Source organism: Pongo abelii, chromosome 9, assembly GCF_028885655.2.
Source record: "Pongo abelii isolate AG06213 chromosome 9, NHGRI_mPonAbe1-v2.0_pri, whole genome shotgun sequence".
NCBI lineage: Eukaryota > Metazoa > Chordata > Mammalia > Primates > Hominidae > Pongo > Pongo abelii.
This window is the reverse complement of record NC_071994.2, coordinates 3027202-3048902: the sequence shown is the minus strand read 5'-3', so window position 1 is coordinate 3048902 and position 21701 is coordinate 3027202. Positions and strand designations below refer to the sequence as shown.

Sequence of the window (21701 nt, the reverse complement as noted above, 5' to 3'; positions counted from 1 at the left end):
TGGAAATGTTTGTTTTTTCATTGCTTTAGGTCCTACATCTCTTTTGATATCTTGAGAAGAGTGTTGAAGGATTACTTCAAATTTGATGTCTTTTATTGCATGAACATTACGGATATTGATGACAAGGTAAAGGGAATTTGTAAGATTAAATTTTAAATGCAATTGGATGGTGTAAAAGAAGATAGAACTTTCGCATAAGTAAATAATGTAGGCTTGAGCTAGCTTGTGTTTTGACCTGATAAACATCATTTTAATCCCCTCAATGAGTTAATATTACCACTTATGCTACTGATAAGATCATTTCTATGATGTTCAGACACGGTTAGAAGCCTGCATGTTGCTCAGGGGTCGGTAGCCCTGGGTGTTTTGCAGAAGGAAGGCCTCCCATAGCACGCACTTCGACATGTGGCTTGCAGGGGAAGCTGGGGCCCCCAGGGCTCATTTCATTAAGTGTCAGAAAGATCACGTTAGGCTTTGGGCACTACTTGGCAGGTGGGAGATGGAGGGTGGTGTTTCTATTTGATGATGATGTGCACGTCCGGGGCCCACAGTTGTCTCCCACCGCCCTCACCCTCACTTAGAGTTGGCCAAGGGAGAGAGTGGCCTGCTGCAGAGGGATGCAGGTGGGCTCCAAGCATCACTCCCCAATGTCTGCCTTCCCTCCCCAGATCATCAAGAGGGCCCGGCAGAACCACCTGTTCGAGCAGTATCGAGAGAAGAGGCCTGAAGCAGCACAGCTCTTGGAGGATGTTCAGGCCGCCCTGAAGGTGGGCCTCTTGCTGTCTGCTCTAGAAACTCAGCCCTTTGCTTTCTGTTCTCGGTCCTTTGTAGGCTACTGTCCCTAGGGTAGTGTCAGTCTCACAGGCTTTCACAAAGTATATGTTACTCAAGCCAGTTCCATCAGGGGCACTGAAGTCTCCATAGGTAAGGTCCCCTGGCCTGTGACAAAGTCACCAGGAAAGACGTACTGGAGTGGAGTGGAGAGTAGGTGACATTCCTGCCACTTACAGGAAAACAACTGAATTCATCATGGTGCCACTAATTACACTTATAAAAATGCTTACCAATATTGCTATCTAATTTTCAATGCCAAGGTTACAACTAAATCAGAAACTTCTGCCCAAGATACAGAAGCTATACTAAGCTTTTTAATTTGGTAATACTGTAAATTTTCAGCATCTTTTGAAGAAATTAGTTCTCTCTAGTATTCTCATTCTGAATAACCATTATTATATGGTTATTTTTATTGCAATAGTAAGAATAGGTCATTTTACTCTTTACTAATTATCCTTAGTAATTACAGTAATCATTATGGATATGTTTATGTCATTTTATCTCTGGAATTAAGAACAGGAATAAAATTAGAGCTGAGCAATCTTTTAGGTCAGTGAGGCCTGAGTACCTTCCTGATGGATGTCTCTGTAGCACACCTCAGAACTCACTGGGTGGCCTACTTTTCCTCATCCCCAGAACAGCCCTAGAAATACTGCTCTCACACCCAATTTGCATTGAAGAAACTGAGGCACAGAGAGGTTAGGTGCCCTGTCCAGGGTCACACATGAGAGGGCAGAACCAGGAGCTCCAGAGCCGGGAGCTTCAGTCTCTCTTAGTTACTTACTGCCCGGCCACTTGGGGTGCAAACTTCTCTATCTCTGTGGGGTCTTGGGAAAAACTGGTCTGTTTTCTACCTGGAATCACCTTTATGAACTTGGGGTTTTGCTGAGCAGTATCTAATAGGTTTGACATCTCTTTATGGTTGTAGCCATTTTCAGTAAAATTAAATGAGACCACGGATCCGGATAAAAAGCAGATGCTCGAACGGATTCAGCACGCAGTGCAGCTTGCCACAGAACCACTTGAGAAAGCTGTGCAGTGCAGACTCACGGGAGAGGAAGTCAACAGCTGTGTGGAGGTGAGGCTTCACACGTCTCCCAGCCAGCCCTTTCGGGTCAAATGTCGGGCCATGCATAGACTGATCTGTATGCACGGATTGATTCCACAGATTGTCTTAGTGGAAGACACTCTGTGTCTCCTGTAGCTCCACTGTGGCAGGTGGCCCTGTTCTGTGGTGGCTGAGTCAGTGCCCCTCCCCTCCCACACCCTTTTGCCCCATTTCCTGGGTGCAGAGCCTGTGCCACTGGAAGGAGACTCGGGATCCACACCCTCCCACCACTTCCATCAGATAGGCAGGAGGTGCACTTGGAACGTGGGGAGGCAGCCTTCTGTGGAAGTGTTCCAAGATTCTCCAGCAGACTCTCCCCACACCAGCTGGAGAAGGAAGAGCAGGGATTAACATTGAATTGAGCATTGAGTCCTGTGGGTACCTACTGAGCTTGGGGCCTTCACGTTGACCAGCTTTCCTGCCCCTGCCAAGATCTCCTTCAGACACAGGGCAGAGAACTGGGTGCAGAGGGGACCCTGCCCTCTTCCTAAGGCCTTTCCCTGTGGCTGGCGCCCTGGACACAGTCAGGAAGGCCTTCTCCTTTGTGCCAGCGCCGCCTGCTGGTCACCCTTTAAGAACGTGATGGAAAAGAGAAGAGACGGCTGCAGCTGTGCGTAGAAAAAGAGGCCCCACTTAGGCCGCAGTCCTGCCTTCCCTCACCACTGCCCTGGCCCCACCTCAGTGACGGGGCAGGGAGTCTGTGTCTGCCCTTCGCCAGCATGTTTCTTTCTAGTCTGGTCTCTTCTGTGTCCTGACTCAGCAGATCGCTTCGTTGTGCCTGTTTCCAAACTTCATGGAAACGTGCCACGTGTGTGTAGTCGTCAGTGTGCTTTCACTCAAGCTGTGCTTCTGGGACGGACCCACATGTGGTCGCTCTGTCACTCCCTCAGTGCCTGCCTGGGGGCCGAGCTGTTTGTCTGTTCTCCTGGGACGGGCAGTTAGGTTTCCTTCTTACCAACAATGCTGCTATAATTTTTTTCCCAGTTGTTCCACTAATATTCTTTTTTTTTTTTTAATTTTGTAAAACACACATCATAAGAAATTTGCCATCTTAGCCATTTTTAAAAACTTTTTTTTTTGTAGAGACAGTGTCTTTTTGTGTCTGGTTTATTTTGCTCAGCATAGTGTCCCCATGGTTGACCCGTGCTGCAGCGCATGTCAGACTCTGCTTCCTTCCTATGGCTGAATGATACTCTGTTGTATATAGATGGGCCACATTTTGCTCATCCTTTCACCTGCCCGTGGACACCTGGGTTGTTTCCACCTTTCGGCGATGCGAGTAATGCTGCTGTAAACCTGGGTGTACAAATCTCTGTTTGGGTTCCTGCTTTCACTTCTTTTGGGGGTATACCCAGAAGTGGAATTGCTGGGTCATATGATGATTCTATTTTTGATATTCTGCGTAACCACCGTATTGTTTCTGCAGTGGCTGCACTATCACACATTCCAACCCATAGTGCACTGGGGTTCTGCTTTCTCCACATCCTTGCCAGAGCTTGTTCTTCTTCATTTTTCATCCCAGTAGGTGTGAGGTGGTATGCTGTGGTTTTGGTTTGCATTTCCCTAATGGCTAGTGACGTGGAGTGTCTTTTCCTGCACTGTGAGTTGTTTCGTGTTGTCTCTAGGTGGAAATTTGCAAGTTTATTTAGGCCATATACCTGCAAGTGGAGTCGCTGGGTTGTGTAGGATACATGTGAGTCACTGTCGGGGGTTCCCAACACTGCCCGCACATTCTGGGGTCCTCTAGAAGGACTCATGAGACTCGGCATCGAGTTGTCATCTCGTCTAAGGTTTCTAACAGTGACACAGCGAGGAGCAGAAGCTCAGGCGGAGTCTTCAATCATCCACGGGCAGGCTGCTGAAGCTTCCTCCCTCCCTCCCATGAGGGGACACAGCACCCTGTCCCCCACCAGGAAAAAATGCAGCCACATGTGTGAAATGTCCCTCCCTAGCTAAGCCCATCACATAGGCACCCTCTGCCTGGCACGTGCCACAATTCCCGACTCCCCAGGAGGAAAGCTGGTGTTCCACCTGCATAAGCCACAGTGTTTGTTCAACAGCCCACGGGGGCTGCTGCCACAGAGCTGGGTTTCCCAGCCTCTTATCACAGGGGACATTTCAGCTCCTGGATGCCAGCTAATGGCCAGCTCTGTAGGCAGGCCTTTCTCAGGTGGCAGACACAGACCTGCTAGGCTCACTCTTATCTTCATAGTAGCCATATCAGAAATGTCTATACGGCCAGGCACAGTGGCTCACACCTGTAATACCAGCACTTTGGGAAGCCAGGGCAAGAGGATCACTTGAGCCCAGGAGCTCCAGACCAGCGTAAGCAACATAGTGAGACTCTGTTTCTACAAAACATTTAAAAATTAGCCACATGCTAATTAAAAATTAGCATGCCTGTGGTTCCAGCTACTGGGGAGGCTGATGTGAGACAATCACCTGAGCCCAGGAGTTTGAGGCTGCAGTGAGCCGTGAACACACCACTGCACTCCAGCCTGGGCAGCAGAGTGAGACCCAGACTCTTAAAAAAAAAGAAAGAAAGAAATGTCTATGCAGATTTCATCTTCTTCTATCACATTTCGGGTGTGCTGTGTATTTGCACATATACCCACATTTGTATTATTGGATTCTTCCCTTTCATCAATCAATGAATGTGAAGTACTGATTGCTGTCGTTTAAATGTCCCTTTTTCCAACCTCTCCTGAGACTGAGCATCTTGTCACTTGCTTGCTTCCAGCTGTGATTCTTTGCCCCCATCTCTCCCCCTTTCCCATGAGGTTATTGGTCCTTTTCTTACTGTTTTGTATCATTCTTATGTCTTCTGATACTAATTGCTATGATTTGAATGTTTATCCCCTCCAAAACTCATGTTGAAACTTAATCCCTAGTGTAACAGTATTACGAGGTAAGGCCTTTTAGAGGTGATCGGGTCATGAGAGCTCTGCCCTCGTGAATGGGTTAATGGATTAATGGGTTATCACAGAAGTGGGGTAGTTATCATGAGAGTGGGGCTGTTACAGAAGCCAGTTTGGCCCTCATGAGCCCCCTGGCCATGCGATGCTCTGCGCCACCTTGGGACTCTGCGGAAAGCCCCCACCAGCAAGAAGGCCCAGAACAGATGTGGCCCCTTGACCTTGAACTTCCCAGCCTACAGAATTGGAAGAAATAAATTTTCTTTAAAAATTACCCATCCCCAGGCCGGGCGTGGTGGCTCACGCCTGTAATCCCGGCACTTTGGGAGGCTGAGGTGGGCAGATCACGAGGTCAGGAGATCAAGACCATCCTGGCCAACATGGTGAAACCCCGTCTCTACTAAAAAAAAAAAAAAAAAAAATTAGCTGGGAGTGGTGGCATGTGCCTGTAATCCCAGCTACTTGGGAGGCTGAGGTGGGAGAATCCCTTGAACCAGGGAGTCAGAGGTTGCAGTGAGCCGAGATCATGCCGTTGCACTGCAGCCTGGCGATGAAGCAAGACTCCGTCTCAAAAAGAAAAAAAAAATTTTTACCCATTCCCGGCCAGGCGCAGTGGGTCACACCTGTAATCCTAGCACTTTGGGAGGCTGAGGCGGGCGGATCACCTGAGGTCAGGGGTTTGAGACCAACCTGGCCAACATGGCAAAACCCCGTCGCTACTAAAAATACAAAAATTAGCCAAGTGGGGTGGGTGTCTGTAATCCCAGCTACTCTGGAGGCTGAGGCAGGAGAATAGCTTGAAACCAGGAGGCGGAGGTTGCAGTGAGCCGAGATCACACCACTGCATTCCAGCCTGGGCAACAGAGTGAGACTGTCTCAAAAACAAAAAACAAAACAAAACAAAAACAGAAAACAAAAACAAAAACAGAACCAACCAAAAAAAAAAAACAGAAAACAGACTAAGACACGAATTCATCTCTGTTACATGTTGGGTCTCCATGTGTTTGTGTCTCTTAATTCTGTTCTGTTGGTCAAATTGTCCAGCCCAGACCAGGTGCAGTGGCTCGTGCCTGTAATCATAGCACCTTGGGAGGCCAAGGCAAGAGGATCCCTTGAGCCCAGGAGTTTGAGATCAGCCAGGACAACATAGTGAGACTCTACCTCTACAAAAATTTTAAGAATTTAAAATTTAAAAAATTTATAAAAATTGCCCAGTCCTCGTATCATGCTGTCTCTCACAGGTATCTGATGGATAAGAGGCCCCATCTTGGTTTTATCGTTAGGTGTGTTTTGAAGCCTCAGCTTGTCAAGTTCCATGTAAGACACTGTTGGGATTTTACCTGTTGTATCTAAGAACCATCTCAGATCCAGTTTGGCTGTGTTGATCCTCTCTAGTCTTTTTGTTTTATCAGTTCTTATCCATTCTTTATTCCTTCTTTTCTTCTTTTTTCTTTGGATTTATTCTGTTTTTCTTTGTCTCACTTAGCAGTTTAGCTCATTTTCTGATTTAAGAATTTAAGGCTATACATTTTCCTCTGACTGTTTTTGCTGCAAAATTTGACATCATTTACTTGTGAACAATTTCTAATATCCATTTTGGATTTTTTAGCCCAGTAATTATCTAGAAGTAATTATCTAAAAGTTAATTATCTAGAATTACCTAGAAGTTTTAAATTTCCAAATGGATGGTATTTTTTCATATTAACTTATTGTTATTCACTTATAACTTAATTACCCAATGGTAGGAGAGTATGGTCTGTCCCAAGCTGGATCTGTGAACAGAGACTTGTGTTGTGGCCCCTGTATGTACTGGTTTCTGAATGTTCTCTTGTGCTTGAGAAGATTCTGTCTAATCACCTAGTGCACAGTTCCACATGCCATCCACCTAGCTACACCTGTTGGCCGTGTGGTTAATATTTTGTGTGTCTTTGCTAATTCTTCCTGCTGGCTTAGCCTATTCATACAGTTTCTTAAAAAAACAAAAACAAGAACCAAAACAAAACTCCCCCTCTGATGGTGAATTTGTCTGTTTCTCCTTTTTTCACTTTTTAGGAAAAAAAAAAAAAAAAAGTTCTTTTTTTAGAGCAGATTCTGGTTCACATCAGAATTGAGAGGCTGTATATATATCCCCATCCACCTCACCGTCACCTCCCCCAGTATCTGCACCCACCAGAGGGTACGTTTGTTACAGTCAGTGAACCTGCACTGAACGTCATTACCCTGAGTCCGTGGTTTACTTTAGGGTTCGCTCTCAGGATTGTACATCCTATGGGTTTGGACAAATACTATCTCGTATCCACCATTGCAGTATCACACAGAATAGTTTCACTGCCCTGAACATCCTCTTTGCTCCAGCTTTTATCCCTCCCTCCCCACCCCAACTCCTGACAGCAGCTAGTCTTTTTACTGTCTCCATAGTTTTGCCTTTCCCAGAATGTCACATACTTGGAATCCTACAGTGTTGTAGCCATTTTAGATCGGAAAAAATGTTTAAACAGAATACTTCACCTCTGATCACCAAAATGTATAGGGATTTCTCCCTCACCAAGCCCACCTCTGCCCCAACAACCAGTCAGTTCTCTAGCAGGCATCAGCTGGGTGTCCTAACATTTAACTCATTTCCAACACAATCTGCCAGGAGGCAGCGTCAGATCTGACAGGTTGAAGGCTCAGTCCCATAAGACTGTCCCCAGTTCAGATGCCAACTGAAAGTAGCATCTGAAACTATACTAACTAACAGAAGTATAGTTATCTATACTTCTGACCCACCAGTTATTGGCCGGGCGCGGTGGCTCACGCCTGAAATCCCAGCATTTTGGGAGGCCGAGATGGGCAGATCATGAGGTCAGGAGATTGAGACCATCCCGGCCAACACGGTGAAACCCCGTCTCTACTGAAAATGCAAACATTAGCTGGGCGTGGTGTCACGTGCCTGTAATCCCTTCTACTTGGGAGGCTGAGGCAGGAGAATTGCTTGAACTCGGGAGTCGGAGGTTACAGTGAGCTGAGATTGCATCACTGCACTCCAGCCTGGCGACAGAGCTAGACTCCATCTCAAAAAAAAGAAGGAAAGAAAAAAAAGAACAGAGTGCACTGGTATATTTTGGAACGCTTCCTTTCCTTTCTTGCTATTGGAAACACAAGGGAATTTTTCTCCAGTATTCGCTGTGAGAGCCTGGTCAGGTTCCTAGAGGTAAAACTCACAAAAGTGTGGGGTCCCCTATGACTGGGTCCCTGGGGTTTTCAGCTGTCTGACTTGCCTACACTAAGCCTACAGCAATCTCTCAGTTACAGTCCTGGTTTTCCTCCCCCAACACTGGTTCCCACAGAGTTTTCAGCTTATGAGTCTCTGCTCTGGTAAGTTGTGATTCTCTGTCTTCTGTTGGTCTCTCCAATTTGGGGGGCAGTGGTTTGCCCTGTGACCTTACTTCTCTTATGGATCTAAGAAGAGTTGGTTTTTCAGTTTATTCAGCTTTTTCCCTGTTGTTAGGTAGAGTGGCAACTTCCAAGCTCCTGACTTACGTGAAACTGGAAACCAGAAGTCTCTTATCATTTTGTATTTATGCATTTTGATTGTTAATCTGTATGCTTGACCAGCAACACTGAGTATTCCAGTCCTATCATCAGGCAAGTTTTAGAAACATTATCTTAGAAGTATTGGTGGGAAGCAGCTTTTGTCTATCTTGAAGTGTATATATTTCCCTGTTTGTTCAAGGTGGTTGTCGTCTTCTGGCTTCCATTGTTGGCTGTTGTTGAAAACATCGGCTGCCCTTCAAATCACTTTTCTTTTATCGGTAAATATGTCTTTTCTATCAGGCGCATTATAAAAATATTCTCTCTTTTCAGTTTTCTGCTATTTCACTAAGACATTGTAAGAGATTTGTTTTTACTTATCCTACTGGATATTTTGTGTGCTTCCCAGGGCTGGATTGTTGCATGGGTTTTGAGAAATTCTCAGATGTGTCTTCAAGTATCACCTTTACTCGATTCCCTCTCTCCTCTCCTCTGGGATGCCAATTAGATGTGAGTCTCATCATTTCATCTCATCCTTCTCCGTGTCTCCTAACCTGTCTTTCATAAAATTTTCCTTCTTGTCTCTATTCCATTTTAGATGACTTCTTCAGTTCTTTCATCCTGTTCACAAATTCTCCTTCAGACAGGAAGTGAAACAGTCACTCATTGTCCTTCAGACAGGGAGTGAAACAGTCACTGTTTCGCCTGTTAATAGATTTCATCTCTGCAGGTTCTGTTTGCTTCTATTTTCAGATCTAGCTGGGTCGTTTTGCTGGCCTCTCCCTGCTTGCTATTGCGTATCATCTGTGAGTCCGTCCTTTTGTCTTTAAGCCTGTCATATTTACTGCATTTTATTATATATCTGATAACTCTTCCATCTGAAGTGTCCATCTGTTTGTAGTTTCTGCTGACTCCCATTCACAGTTGTTCATGTTCTTGGATGTTTGGTGACCTCGATTAGGATGTCAGTTCTTCTGGGTCATGACCTTGGCGATCCTGAGGGCCAGGATGCACATGTTTCCCTGTACTTGGGGCAGGCCCAGTGTTTGCTTTTCGGGCAGCAGACTTGGCAGCCTTTGCTCCCCAGAGCGCACACCCTGCTTTTGGTGCTTGTCAGCCCACTGGATGCCCCGCCGCGGTGGGGAGGGTGTGCTCATTCCTGCAGAAGTGCCTTGCCACTTGCAGGCCTGCAATACATTAACACATCTGTTTGATTCAGGAGCTGTAGACAGGGACTGCATCAAGAACCTGGCCCACGTGGGCCCTGTGCCCCTTCTCTGTCTGTGTTGTGACTCCTCTGTCCGCCCTGTGTCCTCGCTGTCTGCCAGGCCATTTTCCTACACTTTTTCTCTCCAGCCTTGGTTCTTTGCCTCTCATTCCCGTAGTGGGCCACAGACCATCTGCTTGGTGCCACGCCCTGTCCTAGGTCCAGGTCAGTGCATTGAGAACTCTGGGTCCCTTCCAAGGTAGGTGGAGGGTAGACATTTCTCTCTTCTGACATGAGTGCAGTTGGGGCATGTCTCATGCCTAGAGTGTGTGTAGTCAGGACCTGGGTCACACAGGTGCCATGTTTTGCTGGGATTGGTGGTTTTTCGTCCCATTCCATGGTATGTCAAGTGGGGATGGCATCTTCAGTCAATGGCATCAGGGAGATGGGGCTTTTGAGACCTCTGGGACCAGTGCCCTGCCTGTCTCTCCTAACCTCTGGCTGTCTCCGTCATGAATCTTTTCCTGAGTGCACCAAGGGGTTGTACTGTAGGTTCCACACAGTGTGCTCCTGCCCAGCCTCTGCCCATAACCCTGCCCTGCATGGCCCAGGTAGGCTGCACATGCTCACCAGCCCCACCTTGGCCCTCCCACCTCTTTTTGCCTCTGCACCCACGGCCTCCTCGGCTTTGCTCCTCTGAGTTCATGTGAGACCTGCCCATTTGTAGAGTCTTGTATTTGTCTCAGCCGAGCCAGTTGTGTAAGCATCACAGTCTCCCTAGGAGACGGTGGCTCTTCACAGATCAAGGCCAGCACCTTCGAATTCAGGGCACTGATGGGCTCACACCAACTGCACGAGATGTGCTCATGTGAAGTATGTGGCCCACTCCTGGGTTTTTGTTTCTTTCTCTTCAGGTGTTGCTGGAAGAAGCCAAGGATTTGCTCTCTGACTGGCTGGATTCTACACTTGGCTGTGATGTGACTGACAATTCCATCTTCTCCAAGCTGCCCAAGTTCTGGGAGGGGGAGTTCCACAGAGACATGGAGGCTCTGAACGTAAGTATCACAGTTGTCTTGCACTGGCTCTCTTGCGCTAAGGGCCCTGATTTCTAAATTCCTGTTTTGGCAAGGCCAGCTCAATTAAGTGGCCAAGTCAACACTGAACTTGAGGGGCATAATGGGCTTTTCGTTTTATGAATTGGTAACGTTTTTATGGAACGTGTGGTTTTCAGAAGGGAAAATCCCAGGACTTTCTCATGTCTTGCACAGGTTCTCCCTCCAGATGTCTTAACCCGGGTTAGTGAGTATGTGCCAGAAATCGTGAACTTTGTCCAGAAGATTGTGGACAACGGTTACGGGTAAGCACAAGGGCCCTCCCTAGGGAGGGAAGGGCTGCAGAACATCGCACAGGGAGGAACTCCCCAGCTCTGAGTCTGAGTTTGGGAAGCAGAGGAGCAGGTGTTCTGGGGCTGCGTAGCTAGAAGTCCCCAGCAGACTTCCTCCTACAACTCTGGGCCCCACCCAGGGGCTGAGGAGCGTGGGTCTCCACTGTCCTGGCGGCCATGGTGAGAACCTAACCCAGAATCTTCTGGGAAGCTCGGCAGCCAAGACCATCGGTCATGGGGCCCCAGAGCTGCGTAATGGTGAGTGTGAATACTGTTGGGCCTTCACAGACATCAGTGCCATTGCATGGACATTTCGAGAGTGCTAGTCCTGGTGTCATATCCCGAGGGAGGGTGCATTTCATCAGCATCTATCGCTTGGCTATGATTTTAGTGACTTTTTGTTGGCGAATCCATCACACACTTCTCTGGCCTGTATTGTCTCAATCTCCAAAGTAAGCATTTTCAGAAATGGCCAACAAATGGGAATGCAGACAGGAACCCGGTTATCTGTCTGAAGTGTGTAGGGACCAGCCCCACAGGGTCGGTGGGTTTTTCTCCCTGTGTGCGGAGATGAGAGATTGTAGAAATAAAGACACAAGACGAAGAGATCAAAGAAAAGACAGCTGGGCCTGGGGGACCACTACCACCAAGACGCGGAGACCAGTAGTGGCCCCGAATGCCAGGCTGCACTGATATTTATTGGATACAAGACAAAGGGGCAGGGTAAGGAGTGTGAGTCATCTCCAATGATAGGTAAGGTCACGTGGGTCACGTGTCCACTGGACGGGGGCTCTTCCCTGCCTGGCAGCCGAGGCAGAGAGAGAGAGGAGGCAGAGAGAGAGAGACAGCTTACGCCATTATTTCTGCTTATTAGAGACTTTTAATACTTTCACTAATTTGCTACTGCTAGCTAAAAGGCAGAGCCAGGTGTACAGGATGGAACATGAAGGCGGACTAGGAGCGTGACCACTGAAGCACAGCATCACAGGGAGACGGTTAGGCCTCCGGATAACTGTGGGTGAGCCTGACTAATGTCAGGCCCTCCACAAGACGGAGGAGTATAGTCTTCTCTAAACTCCCCCGGGGCAAGGGAGACTCCCTTTCCCGGTCTGCTAAGTAGCGGGTGTTTTTCCTTGACACTTCTACGCTACCGGTAGACCACGGTCCGCTTGGCAATGGGCGTCTTCCCAGACGCTGGCATTAATACTAGACCAAGGAGCCCTCTGGTGGCCCTGTCTGGGCATAACAGAAGGCTCGCACTCTTCTGGTCACTCCTCACTACGTCCCCTCAGCTCCTATCTCTGTATGGCCTGGTTTTTCCTAGATTATGATTATAGAGCGAGGATTATTATAATATTGGAATAAAGAGTAATTGCTACAAACTAATGATTAATGATATTCATATATAGTCATATCTAAGATCTATATCTGGTATAACTATTCTTATTTTATATTTTATTATACTGGAACAGCTCGTGTCCTCGGTCTCTTGCCTCAGCGCCTGGGTGGCTTGCCGCCCACCGTAGTGCTCAGCACTGTACCGTGCCCCTGCTCCCAGAGACACACTGTGTCCAGCCTCGGGTTGCTTCCCTCCCACAGGAACCACACAGGCTGGATGAAAGAGAAACAAGAGGTTGTGACAGTGGCAGGAACAGGGCAGACTCTTAAGCAGTAACGCTGCTTCTCTCCCCACTTAACACAAACTACTGTGGGGCAGCATAAGAGCCTGTGCCAAGCTGAGAGGCATGGGCAAGCCGAAGCTCGGAGAGGACAGGTCATTCCAGACTGGAGTAACCTGGAGTGCTTCGTGGAGCCCAAGAGCCTCAGCTGGGCTAAGCTGATGGGTAGACTGTGGACATTCAGGGAAAGGCGAGGCCACACAAGAATGAGGATGGCAGCAGCCCTGAGCAAGGCAGGATGGGAGCTTTATGGGTCACGGGACGCCAGGCAGAGGGACGAGCTGCCCGGGGCAGGCAGGCTGCCTCCGCAGCGGGATGGGCCCTGGTGTCCCACTCGGTCCAAACAGCTGATACGGTTTCAGTGGCCACCACGGAGAGTAGACAGGCCACAGATTTCGCAGTCTTATAGCCCTGCTTTATTTTGTCACTGTCATCCTGCCGAAACACTTGCAGGTCTGTTAGATTCACCCCACCCAATTCCTTTTTTGTTTTCCAGCTATGTCTCCAACGGGTCTGTCTACTTTGATACAGCGAAGTTTGCTTCTAGCGAGAAGCACTCCTATGGGAAGCTGGTGCCTGAGGCCGTTGGAGATCAGAATGCCCTTCAAGAAGGGGAAGGTGAGGAGGGCACGCCTGAGAGCACGTGGGCTCTCCCTCCTGGCCCAGCCTGGGCTGTGTTGACTCTGCAGACTCTTGGGAACAGTGCTTTTTCACCTGAAGGAATGTTAGGAGTTTTCTATACTCAACCATTATGCAGCTCTAAGACCGTGAAATGTGTTTTTTTAATTGATATATAATAATTATGCAATTTATGGGGTACATGTGATGTTTTAATACATGCACACAGTGTGTAATGATCAGGGTAATTAGGATGCTCATCACCTTAGACATTTATCTTTTCTTTGCATTGGGAATGTTCCAGATCTTCTGGCTATTTTGAAATATACAACAAATTTTTTGGTAACTATAGTTGCCCTACTGTGCTATGGAACACAAGAACTTATTCTTTCTGTCTGTGTGTTTGTGCCTAGAAACCAACCTCTCTTCACTCCCTCCCCCTGACCTGACCCTTCTCAGCCTCTGGTGACCACTGTTCTATGCTGTACCTCCTTGAGGTCCACCGTTTTTTAGCTCCCACATAAGAGAGAGGGTGTGTGATATTTGTCTTTCTGTGCCTGGCTTATTTCACTTAACAGAATGTCTTCCAGTTCCATCCATGTTGCTGTAAAAGACAAGATGTCATTTTTTTATGGTGCGTTATTTTTTAAGAAACAAAAGACAGTAAACATAGTGCTGTCTTGAGAAACATAGTGGCCCCTGGGGCCTGGATTCACAGGGCTGGTGTTTGCTGGCTGAGCATGTGAGGTTTAGGGGGATTGTGGGGTGCTGGGATGTGTGCCGAGTGACGCATATTTGACAACAGCCTCTGCGCCCATCTGGATCCAAATGCTTCCAACACAGATATCAGACTTTTTCTAGACCAGGCAGAATTATATTGGGAACCCTTTCGTTGGCGTTTTCTTCATGTTTATCCCTTAAGTGAAATCTGGGGACACATCCACAAGAGGCAACTTTGGAAGCCTCCCTGCAGAGTGGGGATTCCTGCAATGTGCCAGGGCACGTTCTGCACCCCCATCCCGCCTGCCCTAGTGTTTCTGGAAGACAATTTGGCCATAAAAATGTTCATACTTTTATCTAATTTTAGGCTCTATTCTAAAGAAATATCAGAACCTAAAATAAAGGTGCGGTGGCTCACGCCTATAATCCCAGCACTTTGGGAGGCCGAGGTGGGTGGATCACCTGAGGTTGGGAGTTCGAGACCAGCCTGGCCAACATGGCGAAACCCCATCTCTACTAAAAATACACACATTAGCCAGGTGTGGTGGTGCATGCCTATAATCCCAGCTACTCAGGAGGCTGAGGCATGAAAATCACTTGAACCCAGGAGGCAGAGGTTATAGTGAGCCAAGATTGTGCCACTGCACTCCAGCCTGGGTGACAGAATGAGACTCTGTCTCAAAAAATAATAATAATAAAATAAAACCAGACAGCACAGACTGAAAAAAGATAGAGATAGCCAGGTTGACACATAAATATCAGACCCATGGCATTTCAGGCTCCAGGTTTGTGGGAGTAGAGGGGCGGGTTTGTGATGATAAAGCGCCTCAGCTCTGAGAGGATGCAGCCTGGGCCTCTGGACCAGAAGCCTCCACAACCCTAGAACCAGAGTGGACATGCCCACATTTCTTGCACTTCCCAGGAGTTGACAGATCAAGTAGGCCAAGAATTAATACGGATATGAAAGGTTTGAAATACAGTTAACAGGCTTGGTTTGAGAGCTGGGAACTTTGCACTCAGGAATTAAAGAACATCCTTTCCTTCCAAGAACACAGAAACATATGCCAGGCCACAGAAAGATTTCCACAAATCTCAAAGAACCATTTTCAAGGAGACCTCATTCTGTCAAGGAGACCTCATTCTGTCACCACGGAGCAATTGTGTTAGATAACAACACTTGGCCGGACATGGCGACCCACACCTGTAATCCTAGCACTTTGGGAGGCTGAGGCAGGAGGATCGCTTGAGCCCAGGAGTTCCAGACCAACCTGGGCAACATAGGGAGACCCCCTTTCTACAAAAAATTTAAAAATGAGCTGGGTGTGGTGGCACGTGCCTATAGTCCCAGCTACTTAAGAGGCTGAGGCAGGAGGATCACTTCAGCCCAAGAGGTCAAGGCTGCAGTGAGCCCTGATTGTGCCATTGCACTCCAGCCTGGGCAACAGAGCAAGACTCTGTCTCAAAAACATTAAAAAAAAATTTTTTTTTAAAATAAAAAAGACACCAACACTGACAGGACGGACATCTAAAGTGTACAAACTTGTTTGGGGGGTTGAAATCATGCTCCTGGATAACTCCTAGGAAAGAAAATCACAGTGGGAAATAAGGGGTGTTTAAGCAGAACGGCAGCGAAGGTGCCACACACCAAATCTGGGAATGCCCGTAAAGCACCAATTAGAGGAAATTGATGTTTTTAAATGTGGTTATTAAAAAACACAGATGGAAAATAAGTGAGCTGCCGGGTGCAGTGGCTCACACCTGTAATCCCAGCACTTTGGGAGGCCGAGGCGGGCGGATCACGAGGTCAGGAGTTCGAGACCAGCCTGGCCAATGTGGTGAAACCCCATCTCTACTGAAAATACAAAAATTAGCCGGGTGTGGTGGCGCATGCCTGTAGTCCCAGCTACTCGGGAGGCTGAGGCAGAAGAATCACTTGAACCCCAGAGGCGGAGGTTGCAGTGAGCTGAGATTGTGCCACTGCACTCCAACCTGGGTGACAGAGCAAGAGTCCATCTCAAACAAAAAAAAAAGGAAATAAGTGAGCTAAGCAGTCAGTCAAAAAGCTGGGAAAGGAACAAGAAGTGGAAAGAAATAGGAGGAAATAAAGTAAAATCAGAGATTAAAGAAACAGAAACAATTGTAAAAGCCAAAAGCTGATTCTTCTCAAAAAATAATATAGAAAAACCGTTAGCAAGTTTGATTAATAAAAGTAGAAGATTGAAAAACATATTAGGGCTGAATTATAGCTCATGTGTATAATTCAACTTTGGGAGGCCAAGGCAGGAGGATCGCTTGAGGCCAGAAATTCGAGACCATCGTGGGCAATGTAGTGAGACCCCATCTCTACAAAAATTTTAAAAATTAGCTGAGCGTGGTAGCATGCACCTGTAGTCCCAGTTACTCAGAAGGCTGAGGTAAGAGGGTTGCTTGAGCCAGGGAGGCAGAGGCTGTAGTGAGCTGTGATTACACTGTTGCACTCCAGCCTGGCTGACAGCAAGATCCTGTGTGTGTGTATGTATGTATGTATGTTTGAATAACAAGACAAAAATGGAATGTAACTATGGATATAGTAGAGCATTTCTTAAAGTCCTTAGAGGAAGCCATGAACAACTCGCACTGCATTTGACACTTAGATGCCGGGAGGGAACTGGCAGCACATAGGAAAGGTGGGACTGGTAAGTGGAGCAGTTCCCTCAGGTCACGAGGTGAAGGAATGTTCTGGAGGCAGCTAGAGCACACTGACACGCCACTTTATGATGAATTTTGCTATCTGGCCCCATCTAGGCTCTTTTTCTTAAATACTATTTATTCTTGGGCCCATTTTCTTCCAGAAAGACTTCAGCATTGGTTTAAGTTCCAGGAAACGGGAGTAGAATCTAACGGCCAATATGCAGGACCGAAGAGGGACAGGGATTTCCACCCCTCCACAGTCAGTGATCAGACCTGGGCACATGACCACCCCCGCAACCTCCCCCCACCATAGGGAGTCATAAGGAGTGTAGCCTTAGCTCCGTGCAGTCATGTGCTCCTCGCCATGGGGACTCTAATGGTAGAGGAAAAGGGGAGAGGTGATGCTGGGGCCCGAGTGGTCCTAGATGATGACAGCTCCCACTCCGCCAAGTAAGATGACCCACCAGAGGCAGATGGGCCATGCAGACCACTCGGGAAGGCACGTGGCAGGAAGGCCTACGCAGGGAGGAAGCTCCCCCAGTGGGAGAGAACAGGACCCTGTTGTGCTGGTACCAACATGCTTGTAGGGTCAAAGCTAGAAACACTCACTCTGCCTCTGGGGAGAGAGACAGGAAATGAAACCAAGAAGGAAAACTTGAAAGAGATTGTATTGTAACCATAATAGGTCTGTTGCCCAATGCACAGTGAGTCAGTATACCGGGATACCAGGAGTTGCCGCAGAAAAAGTATAGTAATTGTATGGTGGACAAATGGAGATGGGAGGAACCTCAGATCGGCCTCGCTGAGAGATTTGGAGAGGGGTTTTTAATTGATCTGGACAGGTGATGGGGATTGCCGGTTGCTGGGGAAGTGAGGGATGAAGTCATGGGACAGGGAGGTAAACCACATTTCTGCAACGAGTCAGTTCCTTGGTGCAGGTCTTCAGACCAGTTGGCAACAGCTATCCTGCTGGAATTCAGGATCCGAAAAATACCTTAAGCAGTTCTTGGTAAAAAGGTCCAGGGTTAGAGATTCTATCGCTAGGAACAGTGGTGGAGCAGGTGGTCAGCGTGCTATGTGACTGTCAGTTAGAGCTGCAGGGAAGCGGGTGGACGCGCACTGCACCTGGCCAGTGACCGGCCTCGTCATTCTGCCTGTAGCCTGGCTTAGAATTCTCGTTCACCCTGTGAGGGCAGTTGCAGTGTGGCATTTGCTGAAGGATAGGGTGTTTGTGGGGAGGGTCCTGTGTTCTCTGTTATAAATTTTTTCAAAGTGTATTTTTTTAAAAATCAGATATAAACTTTCAGGAGTAAGTTCATAATAATGAAAAATTGGAAACATAAATGTATATTTTCTATCAAAGAGCATCTAAAAGAGAATGTCATGGGTCATATCAAATTGTGCTTTTGCAAAATTATCAATGGCAGAACAGTGAGGAGGTAGAAGGAAACTAGGACAGCGGCATTCCGTGTTGGTGGATAGATCTGGATTTTGCTTGCAGAGGTTTTTGGTATTTTTGTTTGTTTGTTTTTTAATCTGGGAATCAGTATACCAAAATGGTAACAGTAGTAATTCCTAGGTTAAAAGATTATGGCAATTTTTTTCCTAGTTTTCTTTTTTTATCTTCCAAATATTCTACATTTAGTACATATTTTATAATCATGAACTTGGTGTTTAGAAAAATATATTTAGCAGTGCTTTTCCTCTTGACTCTGTTTCTCAGAGCAGCTTAGGTCTGTTGCCTGATTAGGCACCTGAAAAGCGGATTTGTTACCTGGAAAGATCTTACTGCAGCTTCTTCAGGGTCACCTGAGTTAGAACCCTAGATGGAGTCTGTTCTTCCTCCACAAGGGGGTGACAGCACCTAAGGCAGCCCTTAGACCAGGGACCAGGAAAGGCTGCAGCAGCCGGGCAAGACCTGGCGTGGGTCCTGGCAACCTTGTGCCTAGAGCGAAGGCCTCTGCTCTGCCCATTCATCGAACAAAGGGTGATTCTCTGCGTGACCTTTGGACTGGCTCACAGGTTTCTGTGTTCACAGCAGCTAATCTTTTCCATTGGTCCTGCATGTATCATTGAGAGAAATCTGCAGTGATGGTGCATTCCTTTTCTGGGGACTCAGACCATCTTGTACCCTGAGTGTCAGGTGGCTGAGTGTCACCGAGTCAATGCATGGAATTCACCAAGGGGTTTCTTCTCATCCCTCCGGCAAGGCATAGACAGTCTTGTTTTTGTTGGCCAGGTGATCATTGGCTTTGTCCAGGAAATAGAACTTGTGCCAAGAGCAGTAGTCCCCTTTTCTTATGGCCTTCCTGGACTATTCTTTAGTTTCCTTCACCTTTTTTCCCCTTACAAATACACAGGAGCAGCAAGTATCCCCTTCACCACTGCACTGCCGCCAGGTTCCCTGCCATAGTACACAGCAGCTTAGCTGCGTCCTTATATCCCCCGGAACCCATAAGCAAATAATTGTGCGGGCCCTTGACATATTGACCCCACCCGCATGAACCAGGCAGGATCCCTGAGCCATGCCCCAGTGGGCTGCACCACTATGTCACCTCCTAGCTTTAGCCCAGGGTGCTATCACTTGTCCTAGACACTGGTGGGCTAATGCTGTGAGAAGGCAGCAGGAAGATGAATGTCTTACAGAGACCCCAGATGTGGCCTCAAGTCAGCCAGGTATATAAGCTGGTGACTTTGGGGATTATGAACCGTTTTGTAAATCTAGACACTGGGTCAACAGCAGAATCTGGTAATACACAGTTTACTTGAAGAAGTGCTTGAGCCAAGTTAGCAAACAGAAGTTAGTCAGAAGGACTGGCCATTAGGCACCCAGGATGGCCTTGAAGTGAGACGTGTGGATCTGTGGGTGCTGCTGAGTGACCTTGCCTGGCGTCCCTCGTGTTTGCAGGCGACCTGAGCATCTCTGCAGACCGCCTGAGTGAGAAGCGCTCTCCCAATGACTTTGCCTTATGGAAGGCCTCTAAGCCCGGAGAACCGTCCTGGCCGTGCCCTTGGGGAAAGGTGAGTGAGTGGCCTAGAAGGTGTGGGGCTTGGACAGGGGCACTGGTGCCAGCCACACTCTCAGGCCCCCAGCAGAGGGCCGCTCTGTGTGTGAAGGATGTTGTCACTGGGCCAGAACCTGGTACTGGTGCAGCACAGGCTTCCTGGCCCCAGGGACCTGGACATCATGGAGACTCCCTGAGTCTCTGGACAAATCACTTCCCTCCCGGGATTTCTGTTTTCTGGTCTGTAAATGGAGATGTGATCAGAGTAGACGTCCATGGAGGCTTCTTGGTTCTTGTGTTCTGTGACTCTGAGTATTCCAGGCCCCAGGGTGTAGGATGCCTTCTCATCTTCCCAGTGACAGCAGTTCTTCACTGCAGGGTACCCTAGGAAGGGGCGTCACCATCTGCAGCTGTCAAGGGCTCAGAGGTCTGGATGTAATTCAGTAACTCCACCTAAGCCTCAGCCCACATAGGACCGGTTTATGAACTGCACCAAAGAAGGCTATCCTTAGTCTTTTTTTTTTTTTTGAGACAGAGTCTCACTCTGTCACCAGGCTGGAGTGCAGTGGCGCGATCTCAGCTCACTGCAGCCTCTGCCTCCTGGTCCCGGTTCAAGCAATTCTCCTGCCTCAGCCTCCTGAGTAGCTGGGATTACAGGCACACGTCACCATGCTCAGCTAATTTTTGTATTTTTTTGTATTTTTAGTAGAGACGGGGTTTCACCATGTTGGCCAGGCTGGTCTTGAACTCCTGACCTCGTGATCCGTCCGCCTCGGCATTGCAGTGCTGGGATTACAGGTGTGAGCCACCTCGCCCAGCCTTCCCTTAGTCTTTTCATGTGTGGGATTTAACGCTTGTTCCAATAAAGTTCAGAGGATTTAAGGGCCATCAACTTGGAGTGATAAGTGATAAAGGCCTAGACAAGCCGGTAGGCTGGTCGGTCACCGTGTGTTCGGCTTTCTCCAGGGTCGTCCAGGCTGGCATATTGAGTGCTCAGCCATGGCAGGCACCCTCCTAGGGGCTTCGATGGACATTCACGGAGGTGGGTTCGACCTCCGGTTCCCCCACCACGACAATGAGCTGGCGCAGTCGGAGGTAGGTGAAAACAGGGTCCCCTTGTCAGTTGCAAGAGCACAGTGTTTGTACTGCAGTGGGGGAAAAGTCAGCCCGGGCCTCAGAAGGGCCTCTCTCACTAGAACTTGACACCTTCATCAGGGCTTATGGGTGGAATCTGAACGCTGATCATTTAGTGTGGTTTCCGCATTGACAGCCTGGCCTTTGGCAACAGACTAGCCTGGATTTGAACCAGTTGTGTTACCTGCTGGCTTATTAACCTGGGCTGTCCTTCCAAGCCCCGCCTGCACCACCTGGAAAACGCAGCTCCTGCCTGTGGACAGCACCAACAAGGCTGCAGACAGTGCAGGTGGCAGGAGGCGGCCCCAGTAACACATGACTGTTGACATCCTTTGTCTGTTTCCACTCAGGCCTACTTTGAAAACGACTGCTGGGTCAGGTACTTCCTGCACACAGGCCACCTGACCATTGCAGGCTGCAAAATGTCAAAGTCACTAAAAAACTTCATCACCATTAAAGATGCCTTGAAAAAGCACTCAGGTATACACTGGCTTCTCCCACAGACCCCACCCACCTTCTCATAGATATGTAATGGCTGTAGCACTCGGGAGAATAAGGGCGTTGCTGTCTTGTGTCCCCACATAGCACGGCAGTTGCGTCTGGCCTTCCTCATGCACTCGTGGAAGGACACCCTGGACTACTCCAGCAACACCATGGAGTCGGCGCTTCAATATGAGAAGTTCTTGAATGTGAGTCCCCAGCCCCTTCCTGGAGGTTGGTGGAGCAGCCTCCCCTGCACAGTGGGCACCTTGTGCGGTGGTGATAGGTGCAGCAGCCTCCCGATGTCTCTAATGGAGACCAGCACATGGGTGAAAGCACCTCAATGCTAGTGGGTCTAACAGGCTCGGGGCCACTCCTGAAATGGCCGATGGCTTCGCAGAGTGGACAGAGGCCTCGTCCTCCTAGTCACTGCA

General features: G+C 48.2%; 1 protein-coding gene across 12 annotated transcripts in view; it reads left to right on the top strand.

The window, feature by feature from the left end:
- The window catches only part of CARS1 (cysteinyl-tRNA synthetase 1), a 56318-nt gene that overhangs the window by 17464 nt on the left and 17153 nt on the right, over positions 1-21701 (top strand). For all 12 annotated transcript variants that reach the window (XM_063728340.1, XM_063728343.1, XM_063728338.1 and 9 more), the window contains 10 exons: positions 30-126; positions 669-767; positions 1763-1912; positions 10492-10632; positions 10846-10934; positions 13137-13258; positions 19557-19669; positions 20620-20748; positions 21138-21267; positions 21373-21476. In XM_063728340.1, the coding sequence (XP_063584410.1) occupies positions 30-126; positions 669-767; positions 1763-1912; positions 10492-10632; positions 10846-10934; positions 13137-13258; positions 19557-19669; positions 20620-20748; positions 21138-21267; positions 21373-21476 (1174 nt within the window). The remainder of the gene's footprint in view (positions 1-29; positions 127-668; positions 768-1762; positions 1913-10491; positions 10633-10845; positions 10935-13136; positions 13259-19556; positions 19670-20619; positions 20749-21137; positions 21268-21372; positions 21477-21701) is intronic.